Source organism: Rutidosis leptorrhynchoides, chromosome 1 (genome assembly GCF_046630445.1).
Source record: "Rutidosis leptorrhynchoides isolate AG116_Rl617_1_P2 chromosome 1, CSIRO_AGI_Rlap_v1, whole genome shotgun sequence".
Taxonomy (NCBI): domain Eukaryota; kingdom Viridiplantae; phylum Streptophyta; class Magnoliopsida; order Asterales; family Asteraceae; genus Rutidosis; species Rutidosis leptorrhynchoides.
The window spans coordinates 112,450,849-112,473,253 of NC_092333.1; the positions used below are offsets into that span (position 1 = coordinate 112,450,849).

General features: G+C 39.4%; 1 protein-coding gene and 2 pseudogenes across 1 annotated transcript; 1 reads left to right on the forward strand and 2 right to left on the reverse strand.

The window, feature by feature from the left end:
- Positions 1–318: 318 nt before the first annotated feature.
- On the forward strand, positions 319–2,825 carry LOC139863996 (hydroxyproline O-arabinosyltransferase 1). The gene is made up of 8 exons (XM_071852593.1): positions 319–864; positions 1,093–1,160; positions 1,264–1,465; positions 1,569–1,666; positions 1,750–1,819; positions 1,959–2,030; positions 2,141–2,254; positions 2,525–2,825. The coding sequence occupies exons 1-8, from the start codon at positions 460–462 to the stop codon at positions 2,582–2,584; spliced, it is 1,089 nt and encodes a 362-aa protein (XP_071708694.1). The 5' UTR covers positions 319–459; the 3' UTR covers positions 2,585–2,825.
- A 247-nt stretch (positions 2,826–3,072) lies between these two features.
- Positions 3,073–5,066, reverse strand: LOC139864004 (flotillin-like protein 4; annotated as a pseudogene).
- Positions 5,067–5,634: 568 nt separating this feature from the next.
- Positions 5,635–21,596, reverse strand: LOC139864011 (flotillin-like protein 1; annotated as a pseudogene).
- Between the last annotated feature and the right edge of the window lie 809 nt (positions 21,597–22,405).

The window sequence follows — 22,405 nt, forward strand, 5'->3', positions numbered from 1 at the left end:
CTAACTCATAACTAAACAATCTCTATCATGACTAAAACAATACTCCTTTTAATATACAACGTACAAGCAATAAAGCATCAAGTCCAACAATAAAAAATCACTGGGACCCACAATTACTATAGCTAACCAAAACTCTTCCATTAACTTCATGGTGAGTGCAGGTAACTAATGCGGGTAACTAAGCCGTGCCTATGATTCATTACGGGTAACTACCGATGGTATAAGAGTTTTTTATGGACCAAAAAAATAAAATAAAAATAAAAAAGGAATATTTTTGGGAAGGGGTTGGTCGATCAGCCATTTCTATAATTTTCAACTACTCATATCACATTATTTTACATAACACCTTGGATTACAGCCCATATGCGCAAAACCTTAATTTGTTCATCTTCTTCAACACCCCTTCAATTCCCAATTCTCAAATGTAATTAAAGATTAATAAAAATCAAATCTTGGAAAATGGGTTGTGGCAATTTATTCTTTACTGTACTTATAGCCTTTTCAGTAGCTCTAATTACATACAATATCATAATTTCAGCAAATGCCCCAATTAGGCAAGAACTCCCTGGTTCATCACAAGGGGTTCTTTCTGTTGACCCAATTATCAAGATGCCAGGAAATAGAAAGTCAACGTTGACTAATAAGAAAAGATTGTTTCATACTGCTGTTACTGCTTCTGATTCTGTTTATAATACATGGCAAACTAGGGTTATGTATTATTGGTTCAAAAAAATGAAAAAAAATGGTGGTGTTGATTGTGAAATGGGTGGATTTACAAGGATCTTGCATTCTGGTAAAGCTGATAAATTTATGGATGAGATCCCTACTTTTGTTGCTCAACCATTGCCAGCTGGTACAGATCAGGTATACTTTTGTGATCATTATATAAGACTTGCTATACTTAAGTTTTGTAAGCCCAATTTTGACTTTTTACTGTCAATTAGGTGAATTTTGACTTTCAAAATTGACATTATATAGGACTTGTCAGTTTGCAATTGATGTTTATATAGTCTTGGTTTGCCTGTAAGTTATTATGCTATAGAATTTCCATTAGTTAGTTACATTCTTTAACTAATTTTCTGTTATGTGCAGGGTTATATAGTCCTAAATAGACCCTGGGCATTTGTGCAATGGCTTAAACAAGCTGACATTAAAGAAGAGTATGTAGAAACATAATATATCCAAAAATTTCAATTTTTTTATATACTTGTACTTATATTATATGCATGAATGTTTAATATCTCATTCTTATGTTACATACAGCTATATATTGATGTCAGAGCCTGATCATATTATAGTTAAACCGATACCAAATTTGTCCCGAGACGGTCTCGGAGCAGCATTCCCGTTCTTCTACATTGAACCTAAAAAATACGAGCCAGTTTTAAGAAAGTTCTTCCCCGAAGAAAAGGGCCAGATTACCAACATTGATCCTATAGGAAATTCACCTGTTATTGTTGGGAAGGTAGAAATAATTATGCTTATAAAAGTAATAGTTAGGTATACTTTAAATCTTGACTTCTTGTAATATGATATATGATATAAGTTTGTTTTTGTTCGTGGTTTAGGAATCACTTAAAAAAATAGCGCCCACATGGATGAACGTGTCGTTAGCAATGAAAAAAGATCCTGAAGCTGATAAGGCTTTCGGTTGGGTCCTCGAGATGTAAGAAATATGGAGTTTAAGATAGTAAATAATTTGAGTTTAATTTAATTTAATTTAATTTTATTTATTGGTGTTCCGTGCAGGTATGCTTATGCTGTTTCGTCTGCTTTGCATGACGTTGGCAACATTTTACGCAAGGACTTCATGCTCCAGGTACGATTATAGTTTATGTTTTATTGTATGTTATCATGGTTTAATGTAATTATTTTGATGAATTGTTTGTTTCTTAAGTTCTCTAAATAGGAACATTACTAATGTAGAACATGTTCATATGCTTAATGTATATGTACAGCCACCATGGGACACAGAAATTGGCAACAAGTACGTAATTCACTACACATACGGCTGCGACTATGATATGCAGGTATGTGAGTATGTCGTAGCATCTAGTTTTTATTTTATTTTATAATTTTCTGTTATATATTAATTTTTTTTATAAAGAAACTATAATTGATTGAATTGAATTATGTACAGGGGAAGTTAACGTATGGAAAGATTGGGGAGTGGAGATTTGACAAAAGATCGTTTGATAACATTTACCCTCCAAGAAACCTTCCACTTCCCCCACCCGGTGTGCCTGAAAGTGTGGTAAGCTTTTGTTATATGACTCAACAGTATTTGACTTTCAAGGTCAAACTTGTTACTTCTCAAAATCGACCAATGATAAGGATAAATAAATTTAGCACCTTTTTAGCATCCATGTTTACTTCTCGCGTAATCTTCACAAATCTTTAAATGCTAACCAATTCTTATTACTTTTAATTCTTGAGTTTGTTAGTCTACTATGTTGGTGTGTTTGACTTCAAAAGTCAAACTCTTTTTGATGATGTAATTTTAACTAATCTACGATAATCGCAGGTAACACTCGTGAAAATGGTGAACGAGGCTTCAGAAAATATCCCAAACTGGGGACCTTAAGCTTTTCGAGTAAACTATCTGCAACGCTTCTTACAAACCTCTGTATATTTCATCTGCCCTCAACACAACATAGGCTCGTTATCGGTTGGTTACGTATAAACCTCTTTGTAGAGAAGTTATGTTATATTTTTTTCATCTAATTATAGTTGAGGCTCCAAAGCACATGACCTTCAACTTGTTTTATTCAGATATAGCTCGAGTTATACTGAAAAATCCGTTTTTTTTAATAGCTGCGTTAGTATATTCTATCATGTTCTGATATATTCGAAACAAGTCTATTGCATAATGATGTTCAAACTTGCAATTTAATTAAAAAAAAAAACATGTGATTCAACTATAATGGTAATGAGGTTCACGATGCACGACTCCGTGCTGCTTGCAAAACAGGTTGTCCTCTCGAAATTAGTCGGCTCGCAAACGAGTCGGAAACTCGAGCCTGAAATAGAACAAAAAAAATAGAGCCTTAACTACGAAACGAAAGATTGAATTTAGGATTCGGCGACTTTGCCCATCCAAGTTGGCGGCAACATTCCAGTTTGTTCATGAATCGTGCTAAACAACGGCGGCAACATCTTATACAACCCTGCAACTTCCTTAAAAGCACTACCATCAATGCTATCAACACCGCCACCTGCTCCGGTCCAAATACTAATTTTTGGCTGCAGTCCTTTAACAGACTCGCCGTTAATCTTAGCAAGTTCTTGATACATTCCTCCATTAATCATCAAATAATCTCTTAAAGCAGCGTAGTTACCTCCAAACGCACCTAAAAGTGTGCGTATGTAAGTACCTTGTGCTTGAGCAAGGGCAATAAGACCCTCTGCTTCCTTTTGTTTTGCGTATAGTTCAGCGTCGGCTTCTTGTTTACGAGAGAAAAAAGTAGCCTCGGCTATCGCCTTTTGAGCATGCGCCTCGTTTTCTTGCTGATATAGCAACGCTTCTGCGTCCTTTTGCTTCGTGTATAGTACCCAATTCGCCTCTTGTACCTTTATATTAAAATCTTCATATCAAAATTTCGATTTCATACTTACTAATATCTAAAAAAAAAGTTACCTTGGTTTCATAGTCAACGCTAGCTTTGGTCAAGAACTCGGCCTTTAGTTTCTCAGTACGAGTCAATGCGTTCATGACCTCAACATCCTTCTGAAGCTCTGCTTCCCTTAACGCTACCGCCTTTTTCGCCTCAACTTCTGCCACCTGTGAATCCTTGGTCCACTTTGCCTTCTTCATTGCCAGCTCAGCATTGGCTTCTGCCACCTCAGCCTCCCTCTCATTCTCGAACACCTTCACTTCCGTCTTCACTTTTATCTCTTCCTTTTTACCCTCTGCATGTCTTTGTGTAGCTATGATCTTCGTCTCAGCATCTATTTTTGCTGCGTTCTGCAGCGTCTGTCCATCTCTAAGCTTTGCTCCTATTTCACCCTAAATCCGCCAATCACAAAATGCACCATATCATTTACATTTATAGATCCCATGTTGCGAAATTCGCTACTTGGGGTGTAATCGGTCGGGACTTGAGAGTAATCGGTAATTCAGAGATTAATCGGATTGGACTTTTTATACATTAAATAATAAATTTCAAACTCATGTGTAAATATATAAGAAAAACCATAAAAATAAGCATAAACATTACGTAATTGTCTAAAATCATATACCTAATCGTTCATTTGTTCAAAAACTATAAAATTCTAGTTTTAATTCATATTAAAATCTTGATAAATGTTGACTTTGACCAACAAATCTGATTTTGACCCATCACCCGAAGTTGAGCGATTAATTATACAGATTTTGGGAAATTGGTTCGGTCTGTTCTTATAAAGGAGTAATCGGAGTTTTTTACAACAATGGCAATCTGTGAATATGATTGAATCTAAGCAAAATAAATTTGTATCTATTCATATTCATATAAAAATGATTATCACCTTCATCCTGGCTTCAGCAACATCAATTTTAGCCTGATTTGCAGCTTCCTGTTGTGTTTTTTGGCCTAAATACGAGAAATACTCGTGTCCAGGAACATCGACTAACTGTTTAACATTCGCGTTATAGATCCATAATCCAAACTGATTCAATTCAAGTTGAACTTTCCCAAACACCTCTTGCTTAAACTCTTTAGTTCCTCTAAAGATCTCTTCCATGGTCATGGAAGCTGCCAGGACACGTGTCTCACCCTCAATGACACCCTTTTTACGAGCTCATTCATATGGTTGGATTCCTTTTCAAGGGGCGAGATTAGTTTCGCGTATTTATGTAGACTCTCTTCATCGTCAGATCGGGGACCAATTGTGAATACTGCAGGGAGAATGAAGGGAAGTTTTTCGGCGCTCATAGCCATAACTTCGAAAGTGTAGTTTACTGGCGATATGTCGAATTTAGAGGCGGTTTGGCCAGGTAGGACCCATGCTTTTTTAGCAATTTTGATGTCTTCGATCCCATAACCGCTGATTACCAAATACTCTGACGCTTTTGCAACCTTATACATGATCGTAAATTGGAGATAAACTTGTAAAGTGATAGATACGAAGGGATTTGTGCGCTACAGTCGAGCTTAAGCATTCACACACTACATGTATGTATCTTTATAAGCTATTGTTAGGTTGCACATAAGAGTAGGATCCCTGCTAGAATGGAGATCCACTGGTCATTATTAATTACACCATTTTTACTGGAGAAGTTTACTCTATTACTTTTACCATTCTTGCCCTTTATTTTGGGTTATTCTAAGAAATAATAAAATAAAATTGTCATTTTTTAAGAACCTTTTTGTCCCTGTTTCATGTGTAATCTTACAGCTACTAATCAACAAAAATGGCAAAAGTAGCTCTAGCGAAAATGGTGAACATGACTACACAAACCACTTAAAGCACCCGAAACTGAATACCTGCTTAAGCCTTTCGGTTAAGATATTTGCATTACAAAACGAACTGTCTATATCATTTTTCCCAAAGTAAGTACTACTAAACACTAGGATTTATCATAAAAACATAGTAATTACTAATTAGTAATGACTTAAGTAAAAGACTCCACATATGGAACTAAAGTACCGAGAATTAGGATTGGGTGATGTTGCCCATCCAAGTTGGTGGCAACATTCCAGTCTGCTCGTGAACCGTGTTAAACAACGGAGGCAACATCTTGTACACCCCAGCAACTTCCTTCATAGCACCACCATCACCACCCTCTGCACCGCTACTACTTGCCCCAGTCCAGATGCTAATTTTTGGTTGCAACCCCTTAACAGCCTCACCATTGATCTTTGCAATTTCTTGATACATCCCTCCATTAATCATCAAGTAATCTCTTAAAGCAGCATAGTTTCCTCCTAAGGCACTCGAAAGTGTGCGAATGTAAGTACCCTGTGCTTGGGCAAGGGCTACAAGACCTTCAGCTTCCTTTTGTTTTGCATATAACTCACCATCAGCTATTACCTTTTTAGCCTCTGCTTCCTTTTCTTTCAAATAAAGAGTTGCTTCTGCAGCTTTTTGCTGCTTGTATAGCTCCCAATTCGCCTCTTGTACCTTTGTTAACATTAAGCTCATATCAAACATAGCAAAATAAATAAACAGTTGAGTTAATGCATTCTTCCAATTGTACTTGTACAACTTGAATCAAGAAACTTTATATGTAAGCTAATAGAATATACTACATGTTTTCTCGAAGCACGAATTTAAATTCCTGTTCATCAATGGATGTAATTACTCTTTCAACTTATACTTTTAGAAAGGTTTAAAATAAAATCTATAAACTTACCTTGGTTTCATACTCAACACTAGCTTTGCTCAAGAATTCAGCCTTAAGTTTCTCTGTACGAGTGAATGCATTCATGACCTCAACTTCCTTCTGCAGCTCTGCTTCCCTGAGTGCCACGGCTTTGTTCGCCTCCACCTCAGCAACCTGTGAATCCTTGGTCCACTTAGCCTTCTTCATTGCCAGCTCAGCATTCGCTTGAGCCACCTCAGCTTCCCTCTCATTCTCAAACACCTTCACCTCAGTCTTCACTTTAATTTCTTCCTTCTTCCCCTCTCCTTCCCTCTGAGTTGATATGATCTTGGTCTCTGCATCAATCTTAGCTGCATTTTGCAGTGTCTGCCCTTGACGAAGCTTCGATCCAATTTCACCCTAATTCAATCAATCAAACCAAAACATCATTTATCAAAGTGATTTATCCACAATTCAAAGCCTGGAAAGCACTAAATTACATTCAGACCAACGTACATTGATATAAACATAGCGCATAATCAGTCAAAAAAACATCTATTCGATCATTTAAATCTCAGATACAACATGGAACACCGGTGCAAATTATAATACAACAACAACAACAACAACAACAACAATACCTAATTCCACTAAAGTGGAGTATGGGGAGGTTAGATGTAGACAGTCTTTCCTCTACCCTAGAGTAAAAGGGAAGTCATTCCTCCCCCCACGGATACTTATCGGTCCGCGGCTAGAGGAAGTCGTCCCTCCCTATACTATAGGGCAGAGAGGCTGCTTCCCAAGGACCTCCGGCCAGAAGAACCATGAAATCCGTTAAGTGAAGTAACTAAAAAGCAAGTAAAGTAGATAAAAAAGAAACCTTAGCATGGAAAATGTAAAGATAAATATGGCATGTAACAAAGTAAAGTAAAAGAACATATAAGTGAAAAATGTAAGTGTCAAATATGCAAGTATAACAAGTCGTGTAAGTATAATATGTGTATGTAAGCATGTAGGTATAAAGCATGTAGTTATAATATGCAGTATAAAACATATAAGTAAACTATGTAAGCATAAAGACATGTAGCATGTAAATACGTGTAATTTAATGCGATATAATGTAATGCAACATGTAACGGTATAGTGCAATAACACATATAAATAAGTATAATGTAATGCACACAACAAATTGCGAAAATGCTACAATAAGTATAAGTATAGTATGTGAAAAAAAAAAAACATGGAAATACAAAGCATATATGAAGCACAAAAGCAAGTAGGCAAAAAGGCATACGATAAAAATATATAAAACTAATTAGAAAATTAAAAATAGGGAAATAAAATAAAATAAAATAAATATACAACCTAGTCATCAATCCTAATTCTACTCCTCCACAAATTTCTATCAGAAGTCATGTCCTCGGTTAATAAAAGCTCCTTCATGTCAAGCTTCAGTCTATCCTCCAACCTACGTGTAGGTCTACCTCTTCTCCTTACGCCGCCAACCGTGAGGGCTTCCACTCTCCTGACCGGTGCTGTGGGTGGCCGCCTCCTTACATGGCCAAACCATCTAAGCCGTCCTTCTCTCATCTTGTTGACGATATTCCCAACTTTTAAGTTCTTTCTAAAACTTCCATTAGGTATCATGTCTAGCATGGTCTTACCACACGTCCACCTGAGCATCCTCATTTCTGCCACCTCCATCCTCCTCTCTTGGGCCTTCGTCATTGGCCAACACTCCGATCCGTACAACATGGCCGGTCTAATCGCTACCTTGAAGAATTTCCCCTTCAATTTAAGGGGTATCTTCTTGTCGCACAAAACCCCTTTCGCAGCTCTCCACTTCAACCATCTTACTCTTATACGGTGAGACACATCCTCATCTATCCTTCCCGATTTGTGTAGCATTGATCCTAAGTATCTAAAGGAATCCTGTGGATGTAAGACCTGATCCCCAATACGAATATCCACAGTATCATTGTGATCTTCGATCCTCCCGTAGTCGCATCTAAGATACTCCGATTTAAGTCTACTAATCCGCAGTCCATTTTGTTCCAGGGCATTCCTCCATTGCTCCAGCCTTCTGTTTAGCTCATCCTGGGATTCCGATACTACAACAATATCATCGGCAAAAATCAAGCACCAAGGGATACTCCCTTGTATCCTTTGAGACAGGTCGTCTAAGACTAAAGCGAAAAGAAAAGGGCTAAGAGCAGATCCTTGATGTAAACCTACTTCTACTGGGAAATACTCTGTGTATCCTACTGTCGTCCGAACGCGAGTTTTCGCCCCCTGGTACATGTCCATAATAGCTCTTATATACCTACTTGGGATACCTCTACTATTAAGGATCTTCCAAATCAACTCTCGTGGGACACTATCATAAGCTTTTTCCAAGTCTAAGAAAGCCATGCGTAGGTTCTTTTGTTTCTCTCTATACTTCTCCATAAGACTTCTAATAATGTGAATTGCCTCCATCGAGGAGCGTCCTGGCATGAACCCAAATTGATTCTCTGACACCTTTGTCTCGCGTCTAAGCCTATTCTCAATCACTCTCTCCCATAGTTTCATGGTATGGCTAAGTAACTTTATACCTCTATAGTTACTACACGTCTGCGCATCCCCTTTGTTCTTGTAAATGGGAATAACCTCGCTCAGTCTCCACTCCATTGGCATTTTTGCGCTTCTAAACGTCGTGTTGAAAAGGTTTGTCAACCACCTAACCCCATCATCGCCTAAGCACCGCCACGCCTCTATGGGGATTTGGTCCGGTCCTACTGCTTTGTTTCTCCCCATCTTGCGTAGGGCCACTCTAACTTCCCTGTAACAACCCAAACCGTAACCGACCAAACACGACGAAATTTCAACAACAAAAAAAAAAAAATTTCTGGTGCAGGCCATCTGCGCGGCGCGCCAGGTGGCCGCGCGGCGCGCCAAACCACCTGGACAGCCCGCTGTCCCCGGAAGTCAATTTAATGAAAATGTTTGACTAGTTCCCGACACATTTAGCTAAAACGCTTTTAACCATGACTTCATATATGAAAAACTAGCACGTTTAATTAATAAAATCAAATTTACGAAGCGGGTCCCACATCGACCCAAATTACCCCTTGAGTACCAAAATGCAATATTTGACCGTAAGACTTTTAATACAAAACGAAGCCGAGCATGGCGATTGGGGATACGCTACCCAATCCTAAACAATCCAAAAGCAAATCTCTAAAGCAAACTATGCAAGTCTTCTAGTCCTCGCGCTTACCCGAGCCACCAATCCGCATGCAATCTATAAAAAGAGTCAACAACGAGAGGGTAAGCTAATGCTTAGTGAGTAGAATAAATATATACATGCATATACAACTTACCTACTCGCATCCACGACATCACATAAATACACATAAATCACTTACCTCATCGTACCAAACGCTAGTATCATCAAATCGTATAACTAGCAACCTCATAAGCAATCAATAGCTAGTAACGTCAAACCGTACAACTAGCAACATCATTAGCATAAATAAATATAAATAATAAATCAAATTAAATGCTAGCATCAACAATTACAATTCATGGTTAACCAATCTCTTCGCTAGGGAACGACTTCGCGAAACAAGTCATCGATGTTCATAACATTCGTTAGCTTCCAAACACGGCTATGGCATGCTAACCCCCCGAGGTGTTCCAAAAACGGCTATGGCATCACCCCTCAAGTGTTCCAAAAACGGCTATGGCATCACTTGCTCAATGTGAGTAGAACACGGCTATTACTCACGCTTTCGTACACCAACACGGCTATGTGTACGGGTAACTCAAATAACAACGTGGGAGTAAAACACGGCTATTACTTGCCACTAAATACACAAACACGGCTATGTGCCTTAGTACAAAACATGGACTAATACGGCTAAGTCCCACAACCTTGGTCACAAAACGGCTATGTGACACCATCAACACGGTACATAAATCATATACATACATATATACATATTCCACTCACAATAATCATTATGGACAAGAACGGCTATGTCCCACCACTACGGTCACAAAAACGGCTATGTGACATCATTACTACGGGCAACTATCAATGTGGACAAAACGTCTATATCTCACAACTATGGTCACCAAACGGCTATATCCCACAACTATGGTCACCAAACGGCTATGTGACACCATTTCCACGGGCACATAAATCATATACATACATATATAGATATTCCACTCACCTTGAAGTCTTGAAGAATGCTTCCAAGTAATCCGCAACTCGCCAATGGAAAGTACCTATTCCATTACCACAATTACAATAATACACTTAGAGTGGATTTACAAATCAACCCAATTCGTCACTTAGTGCAATTTCGACCCAAATGCACTTCCAAGCACAAACCGTGCCCAAAACTAATCAATAATCACTAACACAAGTGAGAATGGTCTTAATACGCCAATTAAACCCGATCATAGGTGTTAAACACCTATCTTGCCCAAAATGACACTTAAACCCTAATTTTGACCCATAAAGGTCAAAATCTCATTCTTTACAAGTTTTGACACCAAAACACATTTAACTCGGTTTTATACTTCAACTTAATCCATTTTAAGTTTATAAACTTCATTAAATCGCCAATTGGGTCATAATCACCACCAAACCCTAATTTGACCCAAGGTCAAAGTTAGTCAACCAAATAACCCTAAATAGGTTTCAATACTTCCACAATCACTAAACCTAGTGATTAAACCCAATTTCAAGTTCTAAACATAACCAATTTGTTCACCAAACCGAAATCCACCAACAATAACAATAAACCCGATTACTAGCATCACTAAAGTCACTTCATCACCTAAAAGGGTTTTACAACAAATTAACTCAAAACCCTAACTTGAATATCAAATTAGATAATTGAAATTCGGAGTTTGAGCTTACCAATACTATCACCGTGTAGCCGAGAACGAAAGGAACAACTTTAAAACCCGAGACTTTGAACGATTCGAGCTTCTTCTTCACCAAAACCTCCAATCTCTCTCTAAATATTTGGAAGGGATGAATGGACATGAAAAATGATCCAAAACTGATCCAAAGTAGCTAATATGGCACACAAATCCGGCCCCATGTGATTTTACCCTTTTACCCCTCATTTAATTTAAATAAAAACAAGGGAGTTCTGTCAGCAGCAATCGGCGCGGCGCGCCCCTACCCCGCGCGGCGCGCGGCCTCTCTGAAACAGATTCTTTTTCATTTTAAACTTTATATAAATAATCCGCGAAACCCAATCTCGAATGTCTTAATACACAAACAAGCAAGATAAATATTCGGGTCTTACAACTCTCCCCCACTTAAACTCGATCACGTCCTCGTGATCCTCATCACTTAACCAAGTGGACCTCACCCTACGGTCCTCGACATAAGTCCCAATCCGACTTTCCTAAGCAATTCCTTTCCAACGAATCGCCTTCCACAACTAAATCGTCACCCGCGATTTATCAAAACCACAATCCGAGCACTAAAACCATGCTCATTCCCTAACATCAGGAAAACTCAACCAATCTCGTACCGAGATATAAATCCCTTAGCGTACTATTACCGAGTACAACGCTAAAAGCAACCAAGTCTCAACCTAAGGTCAACAACCCGGAACGATGAAGACCGAACCAAACGAATCCTTACGGACAACACCAACCACTAACATCCCTTGTAGTGCGCAATACGACCAAAGCGCAACTACCGTAACATCATAACAAACGGCTAAAACCGATAGCGTCCAAAACGATGATGGCAACGCTAAACCAAGGTGTACAAAATCGACTTTCGTCACACCCGTAACAACATGTGAGCGAAACACGGCTATCGCATCACTAATCACACAACATGGTCCTCACGACCCCACCATCGGTGTATAAAACAACCGACAGATCACACAACACGAAGGCTGGCCGAAAACACACGCGCCTTAGTGAATCCGAACTACACGCGACTCACTACCTTCACCACAACAACAATCGGGAATGGCCGAACTACACGCGCCATAGTGAATCCGAACTACACGAGAGTCACTATCCCGGAGGAATGACCGAACTACACGAGTCATTTGTGAATCCGAACTACACGAGACTCACTCCTCAATACAATGACCGAAACCACACGAGTCATTTGTGAATCCGAAACCACACGCGATCCACTTCCACAATATGATGACCGAAACCACACGCGTCATCGTGAATCCGAAACCACACGCGATCCACTACTATGGCGAAGTCAGCGGACCCGAAGATCATGCTTCACCAAATCTCAACACCGGATAAAGTCAGCGGACCCGAAGATCATGCTTCACCGATCACGTACTCCCGTGATGAAGTCAGCGGACCCTAAAGATCATGCTCCATCACTCAACCGTACCATAATGAAGTCAGCGGACCCCGAAGGTCATGCTTCATAAATCATCAATACCACGATGAAGTCAGCGGACCCTAAAGATCATGCTTCATCGATCACATACGCACTTTCGGCCTCAAACAACGAGTAGTGCAACATCGCGCCCTGCTACACTATAGTGAATCCTAACGGATACCACTAACCATCCCCACAATCGGGCAAGAACCACCTATATCAAACATAGGTACCAAACAATGATTCTCCAAAAGAGAATCCGACACACACCTCCCTTAACCGAAGGATTTCACCTTGCTCACCAAACACGTCCATTATCTCTCAACGAGATTTACCACATTACCACCTCAGTGGTAATTCCAATCCAATATCATAAGTACAATTTAACCAAAATTGTACTCTACCACAAGTTGACCAAAACTAGGTCTCAACGAAATTTCCGGATCTACCAAAAACATCATCCGAAATATCACACTAAAACTTCCTCGTGCGGAAATGCGACTCCCCCTCTTGGAACCACGTTCCTATATCACACTCGTACAACCGTACAATGCTACCAAAGGTAGACTTTACCAACGATTGGGTACACACGACCCATTACCACATCTTGCTCCAACCTTGAGCATACGAAGGATTTCAAACAATCCTTAAACATTTCGAACGAAAAGTGTACCACGCATTACACAAACTACACCCTCGCAATCATCCAATTACTATAGTTGTCAATTTCACCGAGTCACTCGTATACTTAAGGGTTCCTCCCGGTACCCTAAGTACAATGTAACTACAACACAATCGGAGTCGACACCACGCTAGTAGGTATAAAAGAGGCACCTAACGTCGCGTCATAAAGACTCCATTACCAACGCCCATCGAGATTTAAAACACTCGATCTCAAGGGTTCCAACCAACCGACGAACCTCATGATTCGTCAACTTCGACACGCAAGCGAACACGCGCTTAACAATCGAACACCAAAACCATTTCCGTGGCTTGGTAGAAACATACCCCAAATACTAAGGAACGCTTGGTTGCACCAAGTCTTACGCCCTTCGCCCGACAATCAAACATCACCTTAGGGTACTTCCATTAGGAACGTCACCCATAGCATAACATACACAACAAAGGCATGCAACTCAAACTCAAACGGCATTTAATAAATAATCAAAAGACATATTTATCAAAATTAAACGTACCTTAACGTCTCCTCGCCGCACCCGTCCCCGCTAACTTGGGACATTCCGACTTACGATGTCCTTCCTTTTGGCAATTGAAGCACACCATACTACCACCCTTTGGTACCGAACATTCCCAAGACTTGTGACCCCTTACGCCACAATTGTAACATCTAGCCGTACTAGAATCCGATATACCCGTTCGCGTACCACCCGTGCTCACACTCGGACCCTTAGTCCTCTTACTCGGAGCACCATAAGAAACAACTCTTTTCTCACTTGAAGATTCACCCCTCTTCGATCGTGAATACGACTCGAAACCTCTAGCCAAGTCGAATAATTCCGAAAACGATTTCGCTTGACCCCGACTAATCCTACTTTTCAAGTCATCATTCAAGGTCCGATAGAAATCCCCCATCAACAAACGATCATTCCCCAAATACTCCGGACAAAAACGAGCCTTCGCCATAAAGGTCGTCTTAAGAGTACTCAAATCCATAGATCCTTGTCGCAAATTTCGCAACTCATTACGCAATTCCCACAAATCGGCCGAAGTCCGGAACTCCTCGAAGAATTCCTCCTTAAACTCGTCCCACGATAAGACCATAAACGTTTCACCACCAACAAGATCAATCTTACCATCCAACCAATCCCTTGCCCTACCCCGCAACAAACTAGTTGCGAGCCTCGTCTTCTTCTCGGGAGGGCAATCGATCGTGCGAAAACGCCCTTCGACATCCGAAATCCAAGTTGTGCTTACCAATGGATCCGGTTTCCCGTCGTACATCGGTGGTTTAGTCCTCATGAAGCTCTTAAGATAACGCTTCATTTCGCCACTACTTTGAAGTTTGGAATACTTCCTATCCATTTCTTCTCGAAACGCTCTCATTTGCTCCGCAACGGCGGCCGCAACTCTAGCGTTAAACTCCACGTTATTCGCCTCGATCTCGTTTCGCGTCGTCAAATCTCAAAATGCAAAACGATTAGATCACGAACGTATAAAATCGCACGCACAACCCGTCCCATCTTGCTAAACACTCGTCGTACATCACTCGTTAGACGCGATTTGCACCCGTAATAAGGTTTGCAAGTTCTTATTACGCACGCACGCCGCATCGACTTGTTAGTACAACGACCGTCTCGCTCGATCACATAAACAAACACATCAAGATTCTACGCGATACAAACATACGCGAGAATTATTTTCACAACACGAATAACATATTAATAATATCCGCATTACTAATACAAACGTTAGTCAACCTATAACAAGGCACTAACTAAACCTATTCCTGACCCGTAATCCTACAAGTCCCGCAACAAAGTAAGCACACACAAAGTCTAAGTCTAGGCACCTATCTCAAGTCACCTAAATCCCTTAGACCATGCTCTGATACCACTTGTAACAACCCAAACCGTAACCGACCAAACACGACGAAATTTCAACAACAAAAAAAAAAAATTTTCTGGTGCAGGCCATCTGCGCGGCGCGCCAGGTGGCCGCGCGGCGCGCCAAACCACCTGGACAGCCCGCTGTCCCCGGAAGTCAATTTAATGAAAATGTTTGACTAGTTCCCGACACATTTAGCTAAAACGCTTTTAACCATGACTTCATATATGAAAAACTAGCACGTTTAATTAATAAAATCAAATTTACGAAGCGGGTCCCACATCGACCCAAATTACCCCTTGAGTACCAAAATGCAATATTTGACCGTAAGACTTTTAATACAAAACGAAGCCGAGCATGGCGATTGGGGATACGCTACCCAATCCTAAACAATCCAAAAGCAAATCTCTAAAGCAAACTATGCAAGTCTTCTAGTCCTCGCGCTTACCCGAGCCACCAATCCGCATGCAATCTATAAAAAGAGTCAACAACGAGAGGGTAAGCTAATGCTTAGTGAGTAGAATAAATATATACATGCATATACAACTTACCTACTCGCATCCACGACATCACATAAATACACATAAATCACTTACCTCATCGTACCAAACGCTAGTATCATCAAATCGTATAACTAGCAACCTCATAAGCAATCAATAGCTAGTAACGTCAAACCGTACAACTAGCAACATCATTAGCATAAATAAATATAAATAATAAATCAAATTAAATGCTAGCATCAACAATTACAATTCATGGTTAACCAATCTCTTCGCTAGGGAACGACTTCGCGAAACAAGTCATCGATGTTCATAACATTCGTTAGCTTCCAAACACGGCTATGGCATGCTAACCCCCCGAGGTGTTCCAAAAACGGCTATGGCATCACCCCTCAAGTGTTCCAAAAACGGCTATGGCATCACTTGCTCAATGTGAGTAGAACACGGCTATTACTCACGCTTTCGTACACCAACACGGCTATGTGTACGGGTAACTCAAATAACAACGTGGGAGTAAAACACGGCTATTACTTGCCACTAAATACACAAACACGGCTATGTGCCTTAGTACAAAACATGGACTAATACGGCTAAGTCCCACAACCTTGGTCACAAAACGGCTATGTGACACCATCAACACGGTACATAAATCATATACATACATATATACATATTCCACTCACAATAATCATTATGGACAAGAACGGCTATGTCCCACCACTACGGTCACAAAAACGGCTATGTGACATCATTACTACGGGCAACTATCAATGTGGACAAAACGTCTATATCTCACAACTATGGTCACCAAACGGCTATATCCCACAACTATGGTCACCAAACGGCTATGTGACACCATTTCCACGGGCACATAAATCATATACATACATATATAGATATTCCACTCACCTTGAAGTCTTGAAGAATGCTTCCAAGTAATCCGCAACTCGCCAATGGAAAGTACCTATTCCATTACCACAATTACAATAATACACTTAGAGTGGATTTACAAATCAACCCAATTCGTCACTTAGTGCAATTTCGACCCAAATGCACTTCCAAGCACAAACCGTGCCCAAAACTAATCAATAATCACTAACACAAGTGAGAATGGTCTTAATACGCCAATTAAACCCGATCATAGGTGTTAAACACCTATCTTGCCCAAAATGACACTTAAACCCTAATTTTGACCCATAAAGGTCAAAATCTCATTCTTTACAAGTTTTGACACCAAAACACATTTAACTCGGTTTTATACTTCAACTTAATCCATTTTAAGTTTATAAACTTCATTAAATCGCCAATTGGGTCATAATCACCACCAAACCCTAATTTGACCCAAGGTCAAAGTTAGTCAACCAAATAACCCTAAATAGGTTTCAATACTTCCACAATCACTAAACCTAGTGATTAAACCCAATTTCAAGTTCTAAACATAACCAATTTGTTCACCAAACCGAAATCCACCAACAATAACAATAAACCCGATTACTAGCATCACTAAAGTCACTTCATCACCTAAAAGGGTTTTACAACAAATTAACTCAAAACCCTAACTTGAATATCAAATTAGATAATTGAAATTCGGAGTTTGAGCTTACCAATACTATCACCGTGTAGCCGAGAACGAAAGGAACAACTTTAAAACCCGAGACTTTGAACGATTCGAGCTTCTTCTTCACCAAAACCTCCAATCTCTCTCTAAATATTTGGAAGGGATGAATGGACATGAAAAATGATCCAAAACTGATCCAAAGTAGCTAATATGGCACACAAATCCGGCCCCATGTGATTTTACCCTTTTACCCCTCATTTAATTTAAATAAAAACAAGGGAGTTCTGTCAGCAGCAATCGGCGCGGCGCGCCCCTACCCCGCGCGGCGCGCGGCCTCTCTGAAACAGATTCTTTTTCATTTTAAACTTTATATAAATAATCCGCGAAACCCAATCTCGAATGTCTTAATACACAAACAAGCAAGATAAATATTCGGGTCTTACATTCCCCATGGTTGATCCTCGTGCAGAAACAGTTGTTTTGGTATTGTGGGGCCATATCATAGCCATGTGGTTCTCCATTCCTAGTCCTTCCCCCATCGAAAAGGGATGAGAAATATTCTTCCCATCGTTTCCTAATTTTGTCTTCCTTCACTATGCTTTGACCTGCTTCATCCTTGATATATTTGATGTTAACCAGATCTCTTCGCCGACGTTCCCTAGCTTTGGCTATCCTGTAGATGTCGTTTGCCCCTTCTTTAGAGTCTAGTCTCTTATATAAGTCTTCGTAAGCTTTATCTTTTGCACGTGTAACGGCGATCTTTGCTTCTCTCTTGGCTTCTTTATAGCTATTTTCTATCCTAGTTCTGTCTGCTAGTGTACCCCCTCTAAAGGAGGTGAGCTCCCGAAACCTCGCTTGTTTAAGCGCGACTTTAGTTTGGACCTCGTCGTTAAGCCACCATGATTCTCTACAACCATTTTGGGCTCTCGACATCCCAACTGCCACTTCCAAGGATTCATTTGCCACCCCTCTAATAGTGGATGCTAGGTTGTTCCACATCTGATCTGCATCAATAAAGGCTGTATTTTCCATTTCAGCACCCATTCTTTCAACAACATTAGCTCTAAAAGTCTCCGCCTTCTCTCCATTTAAGTTCTTCCAGAGGATTCTGGGTTGTTGTACCCAAGGTTGAAAAAGACGCGAGACGGGGCCGAAACGATAGCGACCTCAAAACGTCGCAACGGAAAAAACGGGGCCGAGACGGGGTCGAAACGGATGTTGACTAATGTTGACTTATATATATATAAATATATATTTACACATATTTTAGAGCTAAAAAACCTTCGTTGACAAATTTGTACCTATATTTGCTATTAGCCTTAATATAATACAAAATGGAATACTAAATTAAGTCAATTTTGATTGATTTGACCGACTTATGACTGATTTTAATAGAATTTCTGACTTTTGGCCGGCGTTGACCCAATTTCTCCTGCATTTGACCTGACTTTTGACCGTTGACCGACTTATAAGAAAATGAGACGGGGTCGAAACGGTTTAGTCGCCAAAACGCCGCAACGGGCGTCGCAACGGACGCAACGGACGCCGTTTACAACAGTGGTTGTACCTCTCTCGCCCTCCTGTTTACCCGTCCCTGGGTACCTAACTCCATGACCAACAGTCTATGCTGGGATGAACAAGTCCAGGTTGGGAGGACCTTACAGTCCTTACAGTTCCTAAGGGCACCCCTGCGAAGAAGGGAAAAGTCAATTTGGGTACTATGACCCCCACTATGGAAGGTGGCTAGCTGAGCATCCCTCTTCTTGAAGAAAGAGTTTGCAACAACCAGATCATGGGCAATGGCGAACTCGAGAATTGAGCGCCCTTCTTCATTTCTAACCCCATACCCAAAGCCCCCATGGGCTCCCCTATATCCCTCTACCTCCGCTCCTATATGACCATTAAGATCCCCCCCTATAATCAAACGATGGTCCGCTGGACATCCCCTTACAACCTCATCTAACAATTCCCAAAAACTCTTCTTCTCCGCTTCTCCTAAACCTACGTGGGGTGCGTAAGCGCTAATGACCGTGAACGTCTCCTCATTAATTATAAATGTTACCGACATAATCCTATCGCTAAACCTACCCACATCAACAACATGATCCTTGTGTGTTGGATCTAAAAGGATTCCTACTCCATTTCGAGCTGTCCTAGAGCACGAGTACCACAACCTGTAGTTATTAATGTCCACCGCCTCCTGTCCCTTCCATCTAGTCTCTTGAACGCACACTATTTCCACCTTACACTTAAGAAAGATATCCACAAGCTCAATCCTCTTGCCCGTCAAAGTTCCTACGTTCCAACTTCCCACTCTAATCTTACCTGGGGTTGCTACTCTACTCCCTCCTCCAACCCCTCTAAAGCTACCCGCCCCTAAACTAGGAGGACATGACCTCACGTGACCATACGAAAGTGTGGTGTCTATATTATCCGGTAGGCTACAACGTAACAAAAAAAGCAAGAAAAAAAGAATTTATGTAACTAATTAATAGATAAATATATAAATATAAATATATAGGTATATATATAGCCAATAATAATTATATATCTTTAATATTTACTAATTAATAGATAAATATAAAAAATACACCGTATATGTTGATGTTATGATAACAATTGTAGTATGGATACAAATAGGTATCAAAACAGCAGCAAATAGATACAGTATATATTATTATGGGTATATATAAAAATTTAGTTTTAATATTTAATATTAGATAAATATAATAAGTACTAATCTAAGTAGAACGCATAAAAAATATAGAGAGCAAGAAACGGGAAGCAATTAACAAAAGATCAAGGTGAAGAAGTAACCGGCCGGAAAAATTTCCGGTAGCAGTCGGCGGATTGACGGCGGACAGTGTAGCCGGCGAGCAAAGGTGGTTTTTTTTTCTATGCGAAAAAGAAACGTTCCCGTGCTAGAGGTGTAATCAGTAAGAGCTTACCCGCCTGGAATTGACCGGAAAACGCACTCTTTCGTCGGAAAACTCACCTCCGGCTGTTGCACCTGTGGCGCGTGACAGCTCCGACGCCGGCAAGACTGTTAGGTTCGTACAGTAAAATCGCGTTAGATTAATGTGGCGGTGTCTTCTATTAATCAGCTATTGTGCTGTTATTTACAGGAAAAGAAAAGAAAAAAATATTGTTGGGAGTTTAGGGATTTTGAACGTTGGGAGAGAAGAAAACAGTAGGAGAGAGAAAGGCATTAATCCGAGCTTAGATCCTATTTAGCAAATATTCAGCCAATTAAACAAACATCATTCATTATTCATTATATCATTAAATTAATCCACAATTCAAAACCTGATCAACTTGAATATATTAGCATATTAATACCAGCTATAATGAACTGCATCTTAAATGCTACAATCCTTGTTCAACTTAATTACTTAAAATTATATTCAGGCTTATACAGTAAGATGATAATGCATTATTCAAAGCTTGAGCCCTATGTCAGACTAAATTGCTCATTCCAATTTCAAACAATTGAATAAACATAATTCAACAATCATATCATTTATCCACAACTCGACTATTTCACACCGAATCAATCATTCAACCATAAAATCAATGTGCATAATTCGAACATAAAATCAATTTTCATAAATCATATCATAAATTAAACATAAAATCAATGCTCATAATCCATTATCATTTATTCACAATTAAAAACCTAGTAATAAAATTAGATGTATATACAGATTAATTATCACATTCACACTAAATCACTTGCTCAAAGTCTCAAACAAATGTCCACTATATTCAAACCATAACATAATAGAACTTCAAATCAAATAAAACTTTAAATAAAACAGTAAATTAACCTTCATCTTAGCTTCAGAGACATCAATTTTGGCCTGATTTGCAGCTTCCATTTGCGTTTTCTGACCTAAATACGAGAAATACTCATGTCCAGGTACATCAACCAACTGTTTAACATTAGCATTATAAATCCACAATCCAAACTGATTCAACTCCAACTGAACCTTCTCAAACACCTCCTGCTTAAATTCCTATCACCAGATCGTGAACATGTTGCGATTCCTTATCGTGAGAAGAGAGCAACTTAGCGTATTTATGGAGACTGTCGTCATAGTCGGAACGTGGACCGATTGTGAAAACCGCCGGAAGTACGAATGGAAGCTTCTCGGCGCTCATTGCTTGAACGTCGAACGTGTAGTTGACCGGTGAGATGTCGAAAACGGAATATGATTGACCGCGAAATATCCATGACTTTTTAGCGATTTTGATATCGGAGATTCCGACTCCGGTGATGACGAGATACTCCGATGCTTTAGCTACCCGATACATTGTGTATGAATGTGTGTGTGTTTGTATCGACTTTGACAGAATAATAGAAGATGATTTTATTGATCGATTAAACACCTATATTTATAGAGGAAAATAGGGAACCTAAATAATATAAGGAAACTAAATATGAATACTAATAGGAGTCTTATAATACTTGCACAACAAGTCCACAAGCACAAGGAAAATATTTTGGACGAATTTGGACTCAAATTCTTATAGTTTACTGTGTATGTTGAAGTTAATTTATACTCGGTAATATATAGAAACAAAAGCTGTATGTAAAGAGCGTGGTGAGGAAACGATTTGCAGAGCGCGTGGGAGTGGTGTTGAAAGTTTGTTTCCTGTTACCATCTGCTGAGCGCGTGTCAGAAAGATCTTGTACGGAAAATAGCAGGGATACTACCCCGCGCATTTTAGTATTTTGATTTCATTTGTTAAGAATTTTTCTAAAGTTAAAAGGGTAGCACATAAAATAAAATCATTGTTTCTAAAAAAAATGATAAATATAATATTAATCTGTGTGTATATAAAGGAATCGGATTTTGAGGCTTTGATTTTAATATTAAAATTTGATTGATCAATCAAAATTCAATATTAATTTAATATAATACGGAGTATTATTTAAATAAGTAATACTATTTAATATTTGATATAATATATTTTGTTTATTTTATTTTAAATTTAAATGATAATGATTAAATTAAAATTTTGAAGTAAATTTAATAAATACGGAGTATTAGATTTCAAAAGGATACGATTCAATCTACCTTAATTATTTAAAATACATATATTGCAACATTATATATATC